Source organism: Oryx dammah, unplaced genomic scaffold (assembly GCF_014754425.2).
Source record: "Oryx dammah isolate SB20612 unplaced genomic scaffold, SCBI_Odam_1.1 HiC_scaffold_14, whole genome shotgun sequence".
Taxonomy (NCBI): Eukaryota; Metazoa; Chordata; class Mammalia; order Artiodactyla; family Bovidae; genus Oryx; species Oryx dammah.
The window spans coordinates 45,402,297-45,419,702 of record NW_024070198.1 but is presented as its reverse complement, the minus strand read 5'-3'; the positions used below and the strand labels follow the sequence as shown (position 1 = coordinate 45,419,702).

The window sequence follows — 17,406 nt, the reverse complement described above, 5'->3', positions numbered from 1 at the left end:
GCTATCCCTTAAGAGGAGGGCTATGTTCTGAACCAAGGCTTCAGAGGCAGATCAGTAAGTTTCAAAAATTTTCATGAAATAAGAAATATACTAAGTGGCACACACATAAATATATGTGCACAAAAGTTTCATGAGATAACGCTTAACTTTACTACCTGCCATGAACTCTAATGCTTTCTTATATTCTATTTGAGTGGGGGATAAAAAGAAAAGAAAGAGGTATGTTGGTCTTGGCTGGTGTGGGTTGAATTGTGTCCTCCATAAAAATCTGTTAAGACCCTAACCACTGCTGTCCATGAATGAGAGTGTGTCTGGAAGAGTGTCTTTGCAGAAGTAATCCTGTTAGCATGAAGTCATGCTGGATGGGGCAGGCCTTAAATCCAATGACTGGCACACTTATCAGGAAAAGGAGACGCTTAAGGGCACAGACACACGGAGGAGGGCTGTGTGAAGATGAAGGCGCAGGTGAGGAGCATGAAGGATGGGAGCCCCAACCATAGTGAAGGACGGGGCCATCCCGGAAGGGAGGAGAGAGGCAGGGACGAAGTGCTCCCTCTGAGCTTCCAGGAGGAACCAACTCTGTTGATGCCTTGATTTCAACTTCTGGTGTCTGCAACTGGAAGACAATACATTGCCATTGCTTCAAGCCACTTAGTTTGTGTTCATTGTTACCTTATGGCAGATGGCTCTAAAAAAAATTAATACAACGGTCTGTTAAGTTGGTTTCCTGGCCCAACAAAGGGCTGAGATGCACAAGGACTGATATTGAAAAATGCTGTCTTAAGGGGAGACCACAGAATCATCGAGACTTGAGGAGCTCCATCACTGAATGGTTGGGTGGAGGAGCCTGACAACAGTGAAGAGAGGCTAAGATGGGAGAAGGAAAACCTGTGACGGGGTTCTGGGAGCCCAGACAGGAGCCGGCCAGCGGCCAGAGCCAGGAGCAGGGGGAGGATGGGGAGAGCCGGGAGGCATGCAGGGAGCTGGGGGAGATGATCGGTGGGCTGAGACATTTTAGTTTTTATGGGAAAGATTGGTAACTTCTAGGGAGGTAGGAGGAGGAGGGACCCCAGACTGATGGGAATAAGCCTAACTAGACACAGGGTCAGATGTGTCCTCCACTGCATAAAGTTTTATCACGGTCAGTAAAAACCACATCACTAAAAGAAGTATGGTACATATTGACAACGGAATATTACTCAGCCATAAAAATGATGGAACGATGCCACTTGCAGCGGTTTGGATGAACCTAGAGATGATCACACTAAGTGAAGGAAGCCAGGCAGAGGAAGACAAGTATCATAGGGTATCACTTACATGTGGAATCTAAAATGTAATACAAATGAATTTATTTACAAAACAGGAAGACACAGAGAAAAAATAAACTTGGGGCTACCAAAGGGGAAAAGGACAGGGTGGGGTCATAAATGAGGAGTATGGGATTAACAGATACACAGTGCTTTATATAAAGTAGATAAACAACAGTGATTTACTGTACAGTGCAGGGAAATATATTCAATATCTTACAATTACCTATAATGGAAAAAAAAATCTGAAAAAAAAAATACTGGCTCACTTTGCTATATCAGTTCAGTTCAGTCGCTCAGTCATGTCTGACTCTTTGCCACCCCATGGACTGCAGCACGCTGGCCTCCCTGTCCATCAGCAACTCCCGGAACTTGCTCAAACTCAGGTCCACTGAGTCAGTGATGCCATCCAACCATCTCATCCTCTGCCGTCCCCTTCTCCTCCCGCCTTCAGTCTTTCCCAGCATCAGAGTCTTTTCCAATGAGTCATCTCTTCGCATCAGGTGGCGAAAGTATTGGTGTTTCAGTTTCAACATCAGTCCTTCCAATGACTATTCAGGACTGATCTCCTTTAGGATGGACTGGTTGGATCTCCTTGCAGTCCAAGGGACTCTCAAGAGTCTTCTCCAACACCACAGTTCAAAAGCATCAGTTCTTCAGCGCTCAGCTTTCCTTATAGTCCAGCTCTCACATCCACACATGCCTACTGGAAAAACCATAGCTTTGACTAGATGGACCTTTGTTGGCAAAGTAATATCTCTGCTTTTTAATATGCTGTCTAGGCTAGTCATAGCTTTTCTTCCAAGAAGCAAGCATCTTTTAATTTTATGGCTGCAGTCTCCATCTGCAGTGATTTGGGAGTCCCCGCAAATAAAATCTCTCACTGTGTCCACTGTTTCCCCATCTATTTGCCATCAAGTGATGGGATCAGATGCTATAATCTTAGTTTTCTGAATGTTGAGCTTTAAACCAACTTTTTCACTCTCTTCTTTTACTTTCATCAAGAGGCTCTTTAGTTCTTCTTCACTTTCTGCTATAAGGGTGGTGTCATCTGCATATCTGAGGTTATTGATATTTCTCCCAGCAATCTTGATTCCAGCTTGTGATTCATCCAGCTCGGCATTTCGCATGACGTACACTGCATATATGTTAAATAAGCAGGGTGACAATATACAGCCTCGGTGTATTCTTTTCCCGATTTGGAACCAGTCTGTTGCCCCATGTCCAGTTCTAACTGTTGCTTCCTGACCTGCATACAGGTTTCTCAGGAGGCAGGTCAGGGGGTCTTGTATTCCCATTTCTTTCAGAATTTTCCACAGTTTGCTGTGATCCGCACGGTCAAAGGCTTTGGCATATTCAATAAAGCAGAAGTAGATGTTTTACTGGAACTCTCTTGCTTTTTCCATGATCTAACAGATGTTGGCAATTTGATCTCTGGTTCCCCTACCTTTTCTAATCCAGCTTGAACATCTGGAAGTTCATGGTTCATGTACTGTTGAAGCTTGACTTGGAGAATTTTGCACATTATTTTGCTAGCTTGGGAGATGAATGTAATTGTGCGGTAGTTCGAATATTCTGTGGCATTGCCCTTCTTTAGGACTGGAGTGAAAACTGACCTTTCCATTCCTGTGGCCACTGCTGAGTTTTCCAAATTTGCTGGCATATTGAGTGTAGCACTTTCACAGCATCATCTTTCAGGATTTGAAATAGCTCAACTGGAATTCTATCACTTCCACTAGCTTTGTTCATAGTGATGCTTTCTGAGGCCCATTTGACTTCACATTCCAGGATGTCTGGCTCTAGGTGAGTAGTCACACCATCATGGTTATCTGGGTCATGAAGAACTTTTTAGTATAGTTCTTTTGTGTATTCTTGCCACCTCTTCTTAATATCTTCTGCTTCTGTTAAGTCCAAACCACATCTGTCCTTTGTTGTGCCCATCTTTGCATGCAATGTTCCCTTGGTATCTCTAATTTTCTTGAAGAGATCTCTAGTCTTTCCCACGCTATTGTTTTCCTCTATTTCTTTGCATTGATCACTGAAGAAGCTTTCTTATCTCTCCTTAATATTCTTTGGAACTCTGCATTCAAATGGGTATATCTTTTCTTTTCTCTGCCTTTAGTTTCTCTTCTTTTCTCAGCTATTTGTAAGGCCTCCTCAAACACACATTTTGCCTTTTTGCATTTCTTTTTCTTGGGGATGGTCTTGATCATTGCGTCTTGTACAATGTCAGGAACCTCTGTCCATAGTTCTTCAGGCACTCAGTCTATCCAATCTAATCCCTTGAATCTATTTGTCACTTCTACTGTATAATCATAAGGGATTTGATTTAGGTCATACCTGAATGGTCTAGTGGTTTTCCCTACTGTCTTCAATTTAAGTCTGAATTTGGCAATAAGGAGTTCATGATCTGAGCCACAGTCAGCTCCCAGTCTTGTTTTTGCTGACTGTATAGAGCTTCTCCATCTTTCACTTAGAGCATTCATCTTCTCCTGCGAGAACTCCAAAATTATAACTCATTGCTGAATAAGCGTCTACAGGAGAATGTTGGATTCCACCAAGAAAAGATACCCCATATCCAAAGGCAAAGGAGAAGTCCCAGCAAGACTTTGCTATACACCAGAAACTTACTATCGTAAATCAACTATACTTCAAATAAAAGGAATGTAGTATCACTAATGTACGCAAGCCAAAAGCAGTTCACTTAACTCTGTCACAAGTATCTTGGCACAGGTTTTAGCTCTTTGAGTCTATCTCCTCTGGTTCCCTTCTAATTCTTATTATATAGTGAATTTATTTGCAATAATTTGAGCCTCTTGGGGGAAAAAATAGCACAAACACAAATTAAACATCATATTTTCTTTTATAAATTGGAAGGCTCTACCACAGCTTCTGCTTAGGTCACAGGCAAAGCAAGGCTTGTCACTGTGTACTTCTTCCTTTTGGTTTCCCTAAAAAGTAGTGTGTGCAGCAGTGTGCATAAACTCAACTCCTCACTACTGTTTTAGAACCCAGTGTTTGGAAAGATGACGATTTTTTTTTTTTAAACATATGGTATTTGGTCCAGTAGTGAAACCTGTCCTCTAAGAACAGGCAGGTATCTGAGGATAGACTTCTATAGTTAAAACAAAATGAACCAAAAAAGAATGAGAAACACCCCGGGACCAAGTGAGGAAGAGGGTAACGGGAATGACACTTGTTAGTCACACGAGTTCACATGCACCAACCCGGGGTTGGCCATCAAGCATTACCCTCTCAGCGGACAGTTGTAAATGAGCATTTTATGCTTAGATCTGCTGGAGGCCCATTCATGAACCGCTTCCTCTCTCAGAAAGAAGTCTGGTTCTGAACACAGAAGCCCACTTGCAGTCACGGCACCCCAGGACACATGATGTCTTAGAGATGAAAATGTCCACACTGGCTGCTAATTCTAAGCCAGCTCTTTCACACTGGACTCACAATATCCTGAGCCCCCAGAATGTGCAAAGTGCATGGGAGGATGGAGGTGGGGGATTAATGACGGTCAGGTTTAGCATTCTGTCGACTTCTCTGTCCTTTGTTAGGGGTCACTAGCGCCAAGGATGTCTGAAGGTGAGTCAGTTAAATGTCCTTATTATGGACTTTGATTCCTAAGGGTTATTTATTTCGTGGTTCATTGCCAAATCTTGTACTCAGTTTGGGTTGGGCATAATCAGTGCTCTGCACGGTACGGCCCATTCTTTTATGTTACTCCCGTGCGCTTTGGGGAACGCCTCTGGAATAAATATCCTAATTATCTCCCCAACCTAGGTCATCAGGAGGACACGCAGCTGAACAGGAGGGAACGAACAGGCAGATCTTCTGATCCTGGCATTTTCAGTTGTTCTGGGCCACAGCGCTGTAGACCGGGCAGATACGAGAAGCTGAGGGGCCTGCAGAGAGGAGGAGGAGCCGGGGGCATGTGGGTTCCACAGTGAATCCTTGGCTGGATTCACAAACCTGGCAGCAGCAGACAGGCTGATGGGGAGACGGTCAGAGGCAATGAAACGGGTGGGCACAACTCCACTTCCAGACCCCCTGGCCTTCCCTTCTAGAAAAAAGTAGCCACCCGCATTACAGTGCCCAATGTGCTAGGCACCAGCACCCAGCCATTTGCCCAGACCACAGGGGCTAACCCCGGTGTCACCTGGCCCCTCATGCCCTGTGCCAAGTCCCAAGTGCCCCAATCCTGGCCACTCACTCACGCTGCAACAACGCAGAGCATCTCTGCTTAGAGGGGGGGCCACACCCCTTAGGACCCCATAGCCAGACCCTTTTGGGACTGGCTGTTCGCTGGCATGATGCTCTCTAGTGAACAACTCAGCCACCTTCACCACTGAAGCTAAGTGCCACCACATGCCAACTCCAGGTTCCAAAGGCACCTAGGCGGCGCTTGCGATCTACTTCAGTCATGCATTTTTTTTAATAAAAAAAAACCTTTTTGTCTTGTATTGGAGCATACCCACTTAACAATGTGGAAGCCCTCCTAATATTTCTTATGCAAGTTTTGCTATTTAGAAATTAAAATTGCGCACGGATGGTAAAGTGTTTAAGTGCAGCCAGAGGCAGGGAAAATGTGACACACATAGACGAACCTGCCTTGTGTCTTAGCCACGCAGCCTCGTAGGCCAAGAGCGCTCATCACAGACGCTGGAAATGGGGTCTCCTTGGGGGCCCGTCATGGCTACACACTGAGCCAGCAGCCCCAGAAGAGGAACCCTGAGGCTGCCCCCGTGCTGAGACACTTCTGCAAAGACACCTTCTGGAACGCTTGGGGCTTTTTCCCTCGGGAGATCCATGGGACAATTTCAAAGGGGAAGTCCGGCATTTCTCCGATGGTTGTGAGAGAGAGAATTCTAAAAGCCCGATCAGAGGCCCTGCCGGGTCAGGGAGGACAGACACCAACTGGCCATGTTTAATTTTCCGTGGCTCTGAAGCTCAGAAGGTACAGCGTGATGGGGAAGCAAACGTCTCCTTGGGCAGCCAACGCCCATTTCCTGGCGTTGCTTCAGCTTGAATGTTAAGGCTCTTGCAGCAGCAAGTAAAGGGCCCAGGGAAAGAGGGGCTGCACCCTGATCTGGAGAATGCTCAGAATCAAGCCTTTTTATTCTCCAAAGTGGGAAGGAGACGTCAGCTCTTTTCAGGCAGATTTCCGGTTTAAACATAGGTTTTCTCCGCAGGCGTCTCTAAGGGTGGACTGTGCTGGGAGCTTGGTAAAGACTGGGCCCCACTGCCGGCTCGAGCCGTCTGGATCCCAACCTCACCTCCATGAGGGAGACACACGCTCCCAGGATCCAGGGACGGCTGAGCAGCTTTTCTCTTTGGAGACACCTTGGAATCTCTAATCCCCAGACACGGGGCTGGCAACGCCTTGGAACAGCACGGCACAGAAGGATCACGGAATGCTGAACAGGGACGGCTGACTCAGCACCGTGATGTGCTGGCGAAATACTGACATATCAATGAACGGATCCCCCAGGAGCGTTCACTGTCTTCCCTCTGAGCACCCACAGAACTGAGATGCTGGTGAAACGGAGGCAGAAAGAGGATTCAGGTCCTCAGAGCGGCCAAGGGTTGCAAAGAGCCCCACGCAAGGGTTCTTTTCCTGACCCTGGACCAGGAGCTGTAAAGGACACACTGCTCAAAGAGCCAGGTAGGAATCTTGTCTTTCCTGGGGCTTCTGAGAGGTTCTTAGGATGATAACAGGGCGAGTTAAGCCCTTCAGATCTCCTGCTGGGAAGAGGCCCAGGGTCATCTCTGGCAAAGAAGGAACCCCAGACCACCCACCACTGCACGATGGGCTGTCCCACAATGCCAATGTGCAACGGCTTCCATCAGAAGCTTCCTTGTTAGGAGCTAACACTGGAGAATTAAGCCACACATGAACCACACATGGCATGACGTCGGCACAGCACACAGCAAAAGCAATTACGTCCTCAAACTCCCATTCGGTGCGGCGCTAACAGTCTTCAATGGCAGGGACCGGCAACCCACCAGAATGAATCCAGCAATCTTCGACCTGGACTCACGGGTTAGAAAAGGCAATACCCAATACATGATCTGAAACCACCCTCTCATTACACCATGATTACACCTCAGTTGGTACCGAGTTGGCTTAGAAACCGTGAGAAGATGATTCTAATAAACTCGCAGGCTCCTGCCCATGAATCCAGAGCTGTGTGGACTTACTTGTTAAGGATTTTCGCTCTCTTAGCGCTTGAAAAATTCTCCAGCTGCAAGGACTCTTGAGTGAGGAAAGCGACGGCCAGGTGAAAATAGTTGTTCCACAGCTGAAAACCAAAAAGGGGAGATGCTAAGGTGTCAAACTGATTCATACAGGATCTCAAAAACGGTCCGAGATATTTAGCGTTTGCCCAGCACATGCCTGTGAGATGTTAAGAAGCTGTGTCCTCTACGTGCACATGGCTGACCAGCCACCCACAGTGCGGTTCAGGGCTGAGTGTGGGCTCTGACTGCACATGCTCAAATCCCACCAGCTTGGCCACTTACTGAGGCAAATAACCCAATCTTTCTGTGCCCTGGTTTCCACAGTAAAGTGGGAACTTCAACAGTACCTATCTGATAGGGCTACTGAAGGAAGGATCGAAGGAATAAAGATGCCTCGGGCCCCCCAGCGGTGCCGAGCGGGTGGTGGTGATCATGTAATATGTTTTAGCTCTTATTAACACATTACTGACCAGGGGACTTTTGCAGAAACTAATGCCTGGGGCTATAATACATCTCAGGTCAATAATGTATTAATATTGTACCATGGAGCCCCTTACCTAACAGTATATAGATTTGTATAATTTATCACTTTTATGATACTAAAAATATATATAAACACTAGACGATTGAGAACAACATAAAAACACCCAATAGTTCATATTTCAAGAACAGCTATTGTTCAGTTGCTAATTTACAAACAGAGGTGAAAGTGAAATTGTTAAGTCGCTCAGTTGTGTCCAACTCTTTGAGACCCCATGGACTGTAGCCTGCCAGGCTCCTCTGTCCACGGGATTCTCCAGACAAGAATACTGGAGTGGATTGCCATTTCCTTCTCCAGGGGATCTTCCTGGCCCAGGAATCAAACCTTGGTCTTCTGCATTGTAGGCAGATTCTTTACCATCTGAGCCACCAGGGAATCATAAACAAAGGTAATAATTACTGCATCAAGTGAGATGATTATAAAGAGTTAGATAAAAATAAGGTGTTAACAATAACTATCTTCAGTTACCAGATAAATAGTGGCAAGTTTCAAGCATGGGTGTAGCTAAAGGCTTCATATATCTGCTACACTTCATAAGTGGCATTTCTTCAGGACTAGAGCATCTCATATGGTTGCCAGGGAACCAGGTAAGTGCTGGTCCCCTTAGCTCACAGATGAGGTTCAGAGACTTGCCCCAAAACACAGAAAACAGAGAACAGAACAAGATGAAGCAGAACAAGGGTCCCCAGTGGCCCACTCCAGACCTCACAAGCCAGTCTTTCCTGCCTACCAAGGCACTTTCTCTTTTATTTAGGCCCTTTTATTGGGTTGCCAAAATGTTCATTGAAGTTTTTCCATAGGGTGTCACAGAAGAAACCTGAACAAACTTTTAGGCCATCACAATGTAATAAACAGGGTGGCTCAAATCAGTAAAGTACAAGTTTCTTCTTTTGTTTTCGGAACTAACACCTGCCCTGACGCCCACCCATCCCCTCGCAATGCCCTTCTCTCACAGCTCTAGCAGGGATGTCTGGGCCATGTTGGGGTCAGGGTCATCATAAGAGCAGGACCCAGAACGTATTTTAATGCATACCTGCTGCTCATAAAAACAGCATCAACAGAAATACAAATGTGTCTTTTTAAATGCCAGCTTCACTAACTCCCTTCCTTCCCTTCATTCACACAGGGCCAGGATGACAGCTGAGCTACAGGTAACCTAAAACCCCACCTTAGGAGATGTTTAGGGGAACAGTGTAGTTGAACACCCTGAAGGAGGTTCCCTTGTGGACCGCGTGCCTGGAGACTCAGCATGTCCACCTATAAAGCAAGACTGGAATCCACAGGAGATTTTTGTACCCTGAGAACTAGGAGGCTGACTGCTGCTCATCTCAAAACTCCCCTGGCCACTGTAGAGCCGGAGCAGGGCTGGGAGCATCTGGCCTGGGGGAGGTGGGGTGATAACTTCTGTGATGTCTCTCTCCCAGGGTGCAGCCTGCATCTCTGCCTGGGGGATATGAGGTGGCCCAAGTGTGGAGTGGTCTGCAAAGCCAGGCCTGTGCTCTGCTGATGAGTGGGGGACAGGACAGTCTGGAAAGAGGGAGGAGCTGTTCAAGGCTGGAGCGGACTAAAGTCACACGGAACCTGAACGCACAGAGGAGGGCGGGTAGGTAGGAGGAGCACAGGGGGTGTTCAGGGTGATGAAACTGGATGCACGTCATTATACATTTGTCCAAACCCATAGAGTGGACAACGTTTCTCCAGGGAGCCCTGATGCAAAGCAAGCACTCAGGGATTATGATGGGTAAGCGTGGGTACAGCAGTTGCGTCAAATGCACCATCTGGTGGGGGATGTTGATGGGGGGAGGCTCTGGGTGCTAGAGGCAGGGCGTTTCTGGGACATCTCTGTACCTTCCTCTTAATTTTGCTGTGAACTTAGAGCTACCCACTCATAAAATACAAAAAATTAAAAATCACATAAAAATACAAACATTAAAAAAGCCTGTCAAGGTTTCCCTAGCAGTCCAGTGGTAAAGAATCTGGGCTTCCACTGCAGGGGGTGTGGGTTTGATCCGTGGTCGTGGAAGTAAGATTCCACATGTCATGCACTGCAGCCAAAAAAACCAAAACAAAAAACCAACCAACCAAACAAAAAAAATCCCTGTAAGCTATGCATGATTTGAGCTGTGACAACTAACAGCATTCACGATGCTGACCTGAGAAGCAACAAGTTCCGTGAATGGGTTAACGGAATTTGAACGTGGCCTGGGGGCTGGTGAGCGCTGATAATGGTGTGAGTGTGGTGGTCTTACTCTAGTTATGTAGGGGAAGGCCTCTGTTTGTATGAAATATATACTACAGATTGGGGGAGGTGACAGGATGTCAAGCTGGGAGCTCACTTGGAGAATGTTGAGAATAAGAGCTCTTGGTGCTGTACTTATCGGAAATGAGAAGCAGGATGGGGGGTGGGTGCAGAGGGAAGCAGAAGGCAGAGTAGCAGCCCACAGGGAATGGTTTAAAGGAGAAAGAAGTGTCTGGGAACACCAGGACATCAAAACATGGAAATGTGCCCTGTGGGAGGACCTGCTGCCTGGAGCACACGTGGAAGCCAGTCTTGGCCATGCAGCACCCAGGCCTCCCCCTGGGTATGGGAGGATGAGAACCTCCTAGAGTGGAGCAATCAAATCACACCTGTCAAGGGATAAGGGCCCAAAGAGCTCATCACAGCCAAGGTGTTGGGCATGAGGGGAACTTCCAGAGGACCAAATACATGAAGACTGTGCACAGGGTCAGCAACAACCCATAACACACACTCAGCAGCCACACCTCAAACACACAGCCATTGGTGTATGTGGCTCAGCACCTGACGGGCATGGCCTACGTGGAAAAAAGGAGAAAACCTAATGAAGGACACGAAAAAAGGCATAAATATCCCTGTGTGGGATGGGAAAAAAAATAAATGCTGCCAAGCATTCTCCCAAATGCTGTTACAATTCTACTACGATCTTTCACGAACTCAACCCAATTAAAATGTAAACAGCATGCTTAAAAAGTTTAACAAGGTGATTCGGAATTTCACATCGAAGAGGAAATGCACAAAAAGTAAAAATAATTTTGCAATAACATCCTAACCAGGAAGACATGGCTCTACTAGCTGGGTATAAAACCCATAATTAATAAAACAAAAAACGGAACCGATACACACATGCATCTGTAATTACGGGTTTTCTTGGTGGCATTTCAAATCGTTGGGAGAGAATAATTTATTCATAAAATCATGTAGGGAAAAGTAAACTCAAACTCCAGCCTCCAGCAGATGTAGATAAACAACAAGGACAGGTAACTACATTCCATGGCTTGTGATAACCTATAATGGAAAACTGTGAAAAGGAATCTATATATATAGATATATGAATATAGAAATCTATATAGAGATATATAAAATTGAATCAGTTTGCTGTACACCTGAATCTAATGCAACACTATAAAATAACTATACATTGATTTTAAAAAATGATTAAGAAATCACAGATAGATTCAACGTTAGGAAGTTTTTTTTTTTTTAAAAAAAGCAGAAATACAAAGCATTATCAGATACCAACTATAAACAAAACAGTTAAATTTATAATCAAAGAAGGATTTTCCAAGCAAAAAATAAAACCCAAAAAGCCATTTAAAAGAACTGACAAATTAGACTACAGAAAAATTATATATTTCTAGATGATAAACCTAAACCCATGACTAGACTATATCAAGAATTTCAACTTACAAAAAAATATGATGTATAGCACAATAGAAAAATGAGCCGAGAAAATGGACAGTTCGTACTAGAAATCTTCCCAGCCAGTGAGCACTCCCAACCCAACTAGCAATCAGAAAAATATCAACAAAAAGAAGAATCAACAATTTTAAAGAAATTGGTATTGGAGAACATCTGGACAATGATGCTTCGCAGAGAAGGCTGGTGAGACCGCAAACTGCTAGAGCATTTGCGGATGGTAATTTATCAGTGTCCAGCAAACTTACAACTTCTCACCATCCAGTCTGGCAATTATGCTTCCAGCAACCAGCAACGTTGCCCTGGACGGCTGTGTCACACTGTTCACAGAAGCATTGCCTGGAAAGGGGAGAAACTGGAAACAGCCTGCAGGTCATCAGTGCAGGAATGCCTGCACCAATGTTGATGCATTTACGCTGTGGAATAGGAGAGAACTGAAAACCAGGAGCGCATGACCCCACTCACGTGTAAAGCCCAAAGAATCCCGGTCTTGGTCCAGATATAGCTGACTCTTGGGTGTGAACTACTTGAGTCCACTTACAGGCAGATATTCTTCAGCAGCAAATACTACAGTACTGAACCATCTGTTGTTGGTTGAATTATACTCAGGTAAACCACCTTCCCCAACTCTCCCTCACTGTTCAAGGGCCAACTGTACATGCTTAAAGAAGCCTCAGAGATAACACACAGCAATTATTCTAAAAGTTAACCAGCAATTGGAAGGAACTCTAAAAAAGAGGGGTTATATGTATATACATGGCTTCCTTGGTGGCCAGACTGTAAAGAAACTGCCTGCAGTGTAAGAGACCCGGGTTTGATCCCTGGATCAGTAAGAGCCCCTGGAGAAGGGAATAACTACTCATGCCAGTATTCTTGCCTGGAGAATCCCTTGGACAGATGAGTCTGGCAGGCTACAGTCCCATGGGGTCACAAAAAGTTGGACACGACTGAGCAACGAACACTCTCACTTTCTTTTCACATGTATATTTATATGAAGTGAAGTGAAGTCGCTCAGTCATGTCCAACTCTTTGCGACCCCAGGGACTGTAGCCTACCAGGCCCCTCCGTCCATGGGATTTTCCAGGCAAGACTACTGGAGTGGGTTGCCATTTCCCTCTCCAGGAGATCTTCCCGATCCAGGGATCGAACTCAGGTCTCCTGCATTGTAAGCAGACTCTTTACCATCTGAGCCACCAGGGAGGCCCTCATATATATATATATATATATATATATAGCTAATATTCATTGGAAGGGCTCATGCTGATGTTGAAGCTCCAATACTTTAGCCAACTGATACAAAGAGACGACTCATTGGAAAAGATCCTGATGCCTAGAAAGATTGAAGGCAGCAGGAGAAGGACACAACAAAGGATGAAATGGTTGGAAGGCATCAATGGACACAATGGACATGAGTTTGAGCAAACTCATTCAGCAGATGGTGACAGACAGGGAAGCCTGGCTAGCTGCAGTCCATGCGGTCATAAAGAGTTGGACATGACCTAGCGGCTGAACAACAACAACATACAGCTGGACTTCCCAGGTGGGACTGGTGGAAAAGAACCCACCTGCCAGTGCAGGAGACATAAGAGACACTGGTGCGATTCCTGGGTCGGGAAGATCCCTGGAGGAGGGCACGGCAACCCGCTCCAGGATTCTGGCCTGGAGCATCCCATGGACAGAGGAGCCTGGTGGGCTACAGTCCATGGGGTCATAACGTGCTGGACACGACTGAAGTGACTTAGCACACAGCACACAGCTGATGCACTTCACTGTATGGCAGAAACTAACGTAATATTGCAAAGCAACTATACAAAGTGAAGTCGCTCAACTGTGTCCAACTCTTTGTGATCCCATGGACTGTAGCCTACCAGATTCCTCCATCCGTGAAATTTTCCAGGCAAGGGTACTGGAGTGGATTGCTATTTCCTTCTCCAGGGGATCTTCCCAACCCAGGGATCGAACCCAGGTCTCCTGCATGGCAGGTAGACGCTTTACTGTACTCTAAGTTTAAAAAAATACTATTTGGTAAATACTAAGCAATGAATAAATATTTGTTGACACTCAAAAAAAAAAAGCTACCCAGCAGAGGGAGAAAAAGGTGAAAAAATGGGAAGGGAGCTTTCCTGTTTTATTCAATGGGCTGACTTACACTGCACAAATACTTCACAAGAATGTATCTGTGTATTAGGACGTGATAACAAACATTAAGCAGAGAAAAGAATAAAAAGTTTTAAACTGAAAAATAGTACCATTTTTAGGTACACAGTACCTGATATATTACTACATACTTATATTCTATAATGCTGATGAAACATTTTTAATTTAATAAAATGATACAAATGAATTTACTTAAAAAACGGAAACAGACTCAAGCTTTCGAGAATGAGCTTATGGTTGCTGAGGAGAGGCTGGGGGGAAGGGAGAGTTTGGGATAAAGAGGTACACACTGCTGTACTTAAAATGGATAACCAACAAGGACCTACTGTACGCCGCACAGGGAACTCTACTCAACGTCACGGGGCAGCCAGGATGGGAGGGGGGTTTGGGGGAGAACGGACACGTTAATCTGTCCAGCTGAGTCCCCTTGCTGTTTACCTGAAATTATCACAATATTGTTTGTTAATTGGCTACACTCCAGTACAAAATAAAAAGTTTTAAAAAATTAAAATTAAAAAAATGATATTAGACATAAGGGCACAAGCACCTAAGAACTTCATCTAATAACTGAGTATCACATTTAGCTCTAAGATTTCAGAAGACAAAGTGAACGAGAGAGTAGATGGGTGTCTAATTTTTGTCATCTGTTATTTTTTGTTATCTGTTAACCCAGGAAGTCCTTACTGCCAAATTCAGACTTAAATTGAAGAAAATAGGGAAAACCGCTAGACCATTTAGGTATGGCCTAAATCAAATCCCTTATGATTATACAGTGGAAGTGAGAAATAGATTTAAGGGCCAAGATCTGATAGATAGAGTGCCTCATGAACTATGGAATGAGGTTCATAACATTGTACAGGAGACACGGATCAAGACCATCCCCATGGAAAAGAAATTCAAACAAGCAAAATGGCTGTCTGGGGAGGCCTTACAAATAGCTGTGAAAAGAAGGGAAGCGAAAAGCAAAGGAGAAAAGGAAAGATATAAGCATCTGAATGCAGAGTTCCAAAGAATAGCAAGAAAAGATGAGAAAGCCTTTTTCAGCGATCAGTGCAAAGAAATAGAGGACAAGAACAGAATGGGAAAGACTAGAGATCTCTTCAAGAAAATTAGAGATACCAAGGGAACATTTCATGCAAAGATGGGCTCGATAAAGGACAGAAATGGTATGGACCTAACAGAAGCAGAAGATATTAAGAAGAGGTGGCAAGAATACACAGAAGAACTGTACAAAAAAGATCTTCACGACCCGGATAATCACAATGGTGTGATCACTCATCTAGAGCCAGACATCCTGGAATGTGAAGTCAAGTGGGCCTTAGAAAGCATCACTATGAACAAAGCTAGTGGAGGTGATGGAATTCCAGTGGACCTGTTTCAAATCGTGAAAGATGATGCTGTGAAAGTGCTGCACTCAATATGCCAGCAAATTTGGAAAACTCAGCAGTGGCCACAGGACTGGAAAAGGTCAGTTTTCATTCCAATCCCAAAGAAAGGCAATGCCAAAGAATGCTCAAACTACCACACAATTGCACTCATCTCACATGCTAGTAAGTAATGCTCAAAATTCTCCAAGCCAGGCTTCAGCAATATGTGAACTGTGAACTTCCTGATGTTCAAGCTGGTTTTAGAAAAGGCAGAGGAACCAGAGATCAAATTGCCAACATCCGCTGGATCATGGAAAAAGCAAGAGAGTTCCAGAAAAACCTCTATTTCTGCTTTCTTGACTATGCCAAAGCCTTTGACTGTGTGGATCACAATAAACTGTGGAAAATTCTGAAAGAGATGAGAATACCAGACCACTTAACCTGCCTCTTGAGAAACCTGTATGCAGGTCAGGAAGCAACAGTTAGAACTGGACATGGAACAACAGACTGGTTCCAAATAGGAAAAGGAGTACGTCAAGGCTGTATATTGTCACCCTGCTTATTTAACTTCTATGCAGAGTACATCATGAGAAATGCTGGACTGGAAGAAACACAAGCTGGAATCAAGATTGCCAGGAGAACTATCAATAACCTCAGATATGCAGATGACACCACCCTTATGGCAGAAAGTGAAGAGGAACTGAAGAGCCTCTTGATGAAAGTGAAAGAGGAGAGTGAAAAAGTTGGGTTAAAGCTCAACATTCAGAAAACAAAGATCATGGCATCCGGTCCCATCACTTCATGGGAAATAGGTGGGGAAACAGTGGAAACAGTGTCAGACTTTATTTTGGGGGGCTCCAAAATCACTGCAGATGGTGATTACAGCCATGAAATTAAAAGACGCTTACTCCTTGGAAGGAAAGTTATGACCAACCTAGATAGCATATTCAAAAGCAGAGGCATTACTTTGCCGACTAAGGTCCATCTAGTCAAGTCTATCGTCTTTCCAGTGGTCATGTATGGATGTGAGAGTTGGACTGTGAAGAAGGCTGAGAGCCGAAGAATTGATGCTTTTGAACTGTGGTGTTGGAGAAGACTCTTGAGAGTCCCTTGGACTGCAAGGAGATCCAACCAGTCCATTCTGAAGGAGATCAGCCCTGGGATTGCTTTGGAAGGAATGATGCTAAAGCTGAAACTCCAGTACTTTGGCCACCTCATGTGAAGAGTTGACTCATTGGAAAAGACTCTGATGCTGGGAGGGATTGAGGGCAGGAGGAGAAGGGGACAACAGAGGATGAGATGGCTGAATGGCATCACTGACTCGATGGACGTGAGTCTGAGTGAACTCTGGGAGTTGGTGATGGACAGAGAGGCCTGGCGTGCTGCAATTCATGGGGTCGCAAAGAGTCGGACACGACTGAGCGACAGAACTGAACTGAACCCAGGTTTGAGTAGGACCACCCTCTGGGTGTACCTAAAGTGGTTCAGGTTCTTTCTCCATGTACAGTCCTATCCAGGAAACTAAAAACCTGTTAGCACCTGGATGCTTTGATTTGCAAACTTTAGTAAATGAAACTAAATAATAACAAAACCATGATTAGCAGAAATATACCTGAAGTTCAGTGGGAATGAGAGTCCCAAATAGTAGATGCATAGTAAGATATCATGCCAGGCAAAAATCAATTGATCAGTTAAATCACACCCATGCCCACGCATACACATGCAATCCACAAGCACTGGAGGAGGAGGGCCTGGATGGGAGGGTCAGCTCACCACAGCCAAGGGCTGTTGAGGGGCTTGGACCTTTTGCCTGCTAAGGGCCACTTCAGGCAGCACAAAGCCGGCAGGGAATATATCACGGGAAAATCGAGTTCTATCGCAAGCTGGGCTCAGTGATGCAGACCCACGGCGCCTCCCGGGCTGATTCTCATCACATTAGGATGGCCTGAGACGATCTTGGCAGCCAGGCCGACTGAGACGCGGCCGCCTCCCTGCTCAGAGAATCCCTAACTTGTCACTCTGATTCAAGACTTTCTCTCTGAAACAGCTCCATCTCCTTCCTCGCTAAATTGA

General features: G+C 45.2%; 1 protein-coding gene across 2 annotated transcripts in view; it reads right to left on the bottom strand.

Annotated features, from left to right (window-relative positions):
• The window catches only part of DOCK1 (dedicator of cytokinesis 1), a 561,005-nt gene that overhangs the window by 105,563 nt on the left and 438,036 nt on the right, over positions 1 to 17,406 (bottom strand). For both annotated transcript variants that reach the window (XM_040254437.1, XM_040254438.1), the window contains exon 31: positions 7,515 to 7,615. In XM_040254437.1, the coding sequence (XP_040110371.1) occupies positions 7,515 to 7,615 (101 nt within the window). The remainder of the gene's footprint in view (positions 1 to 7,514; positions 7,616 to 17,406) is intronic.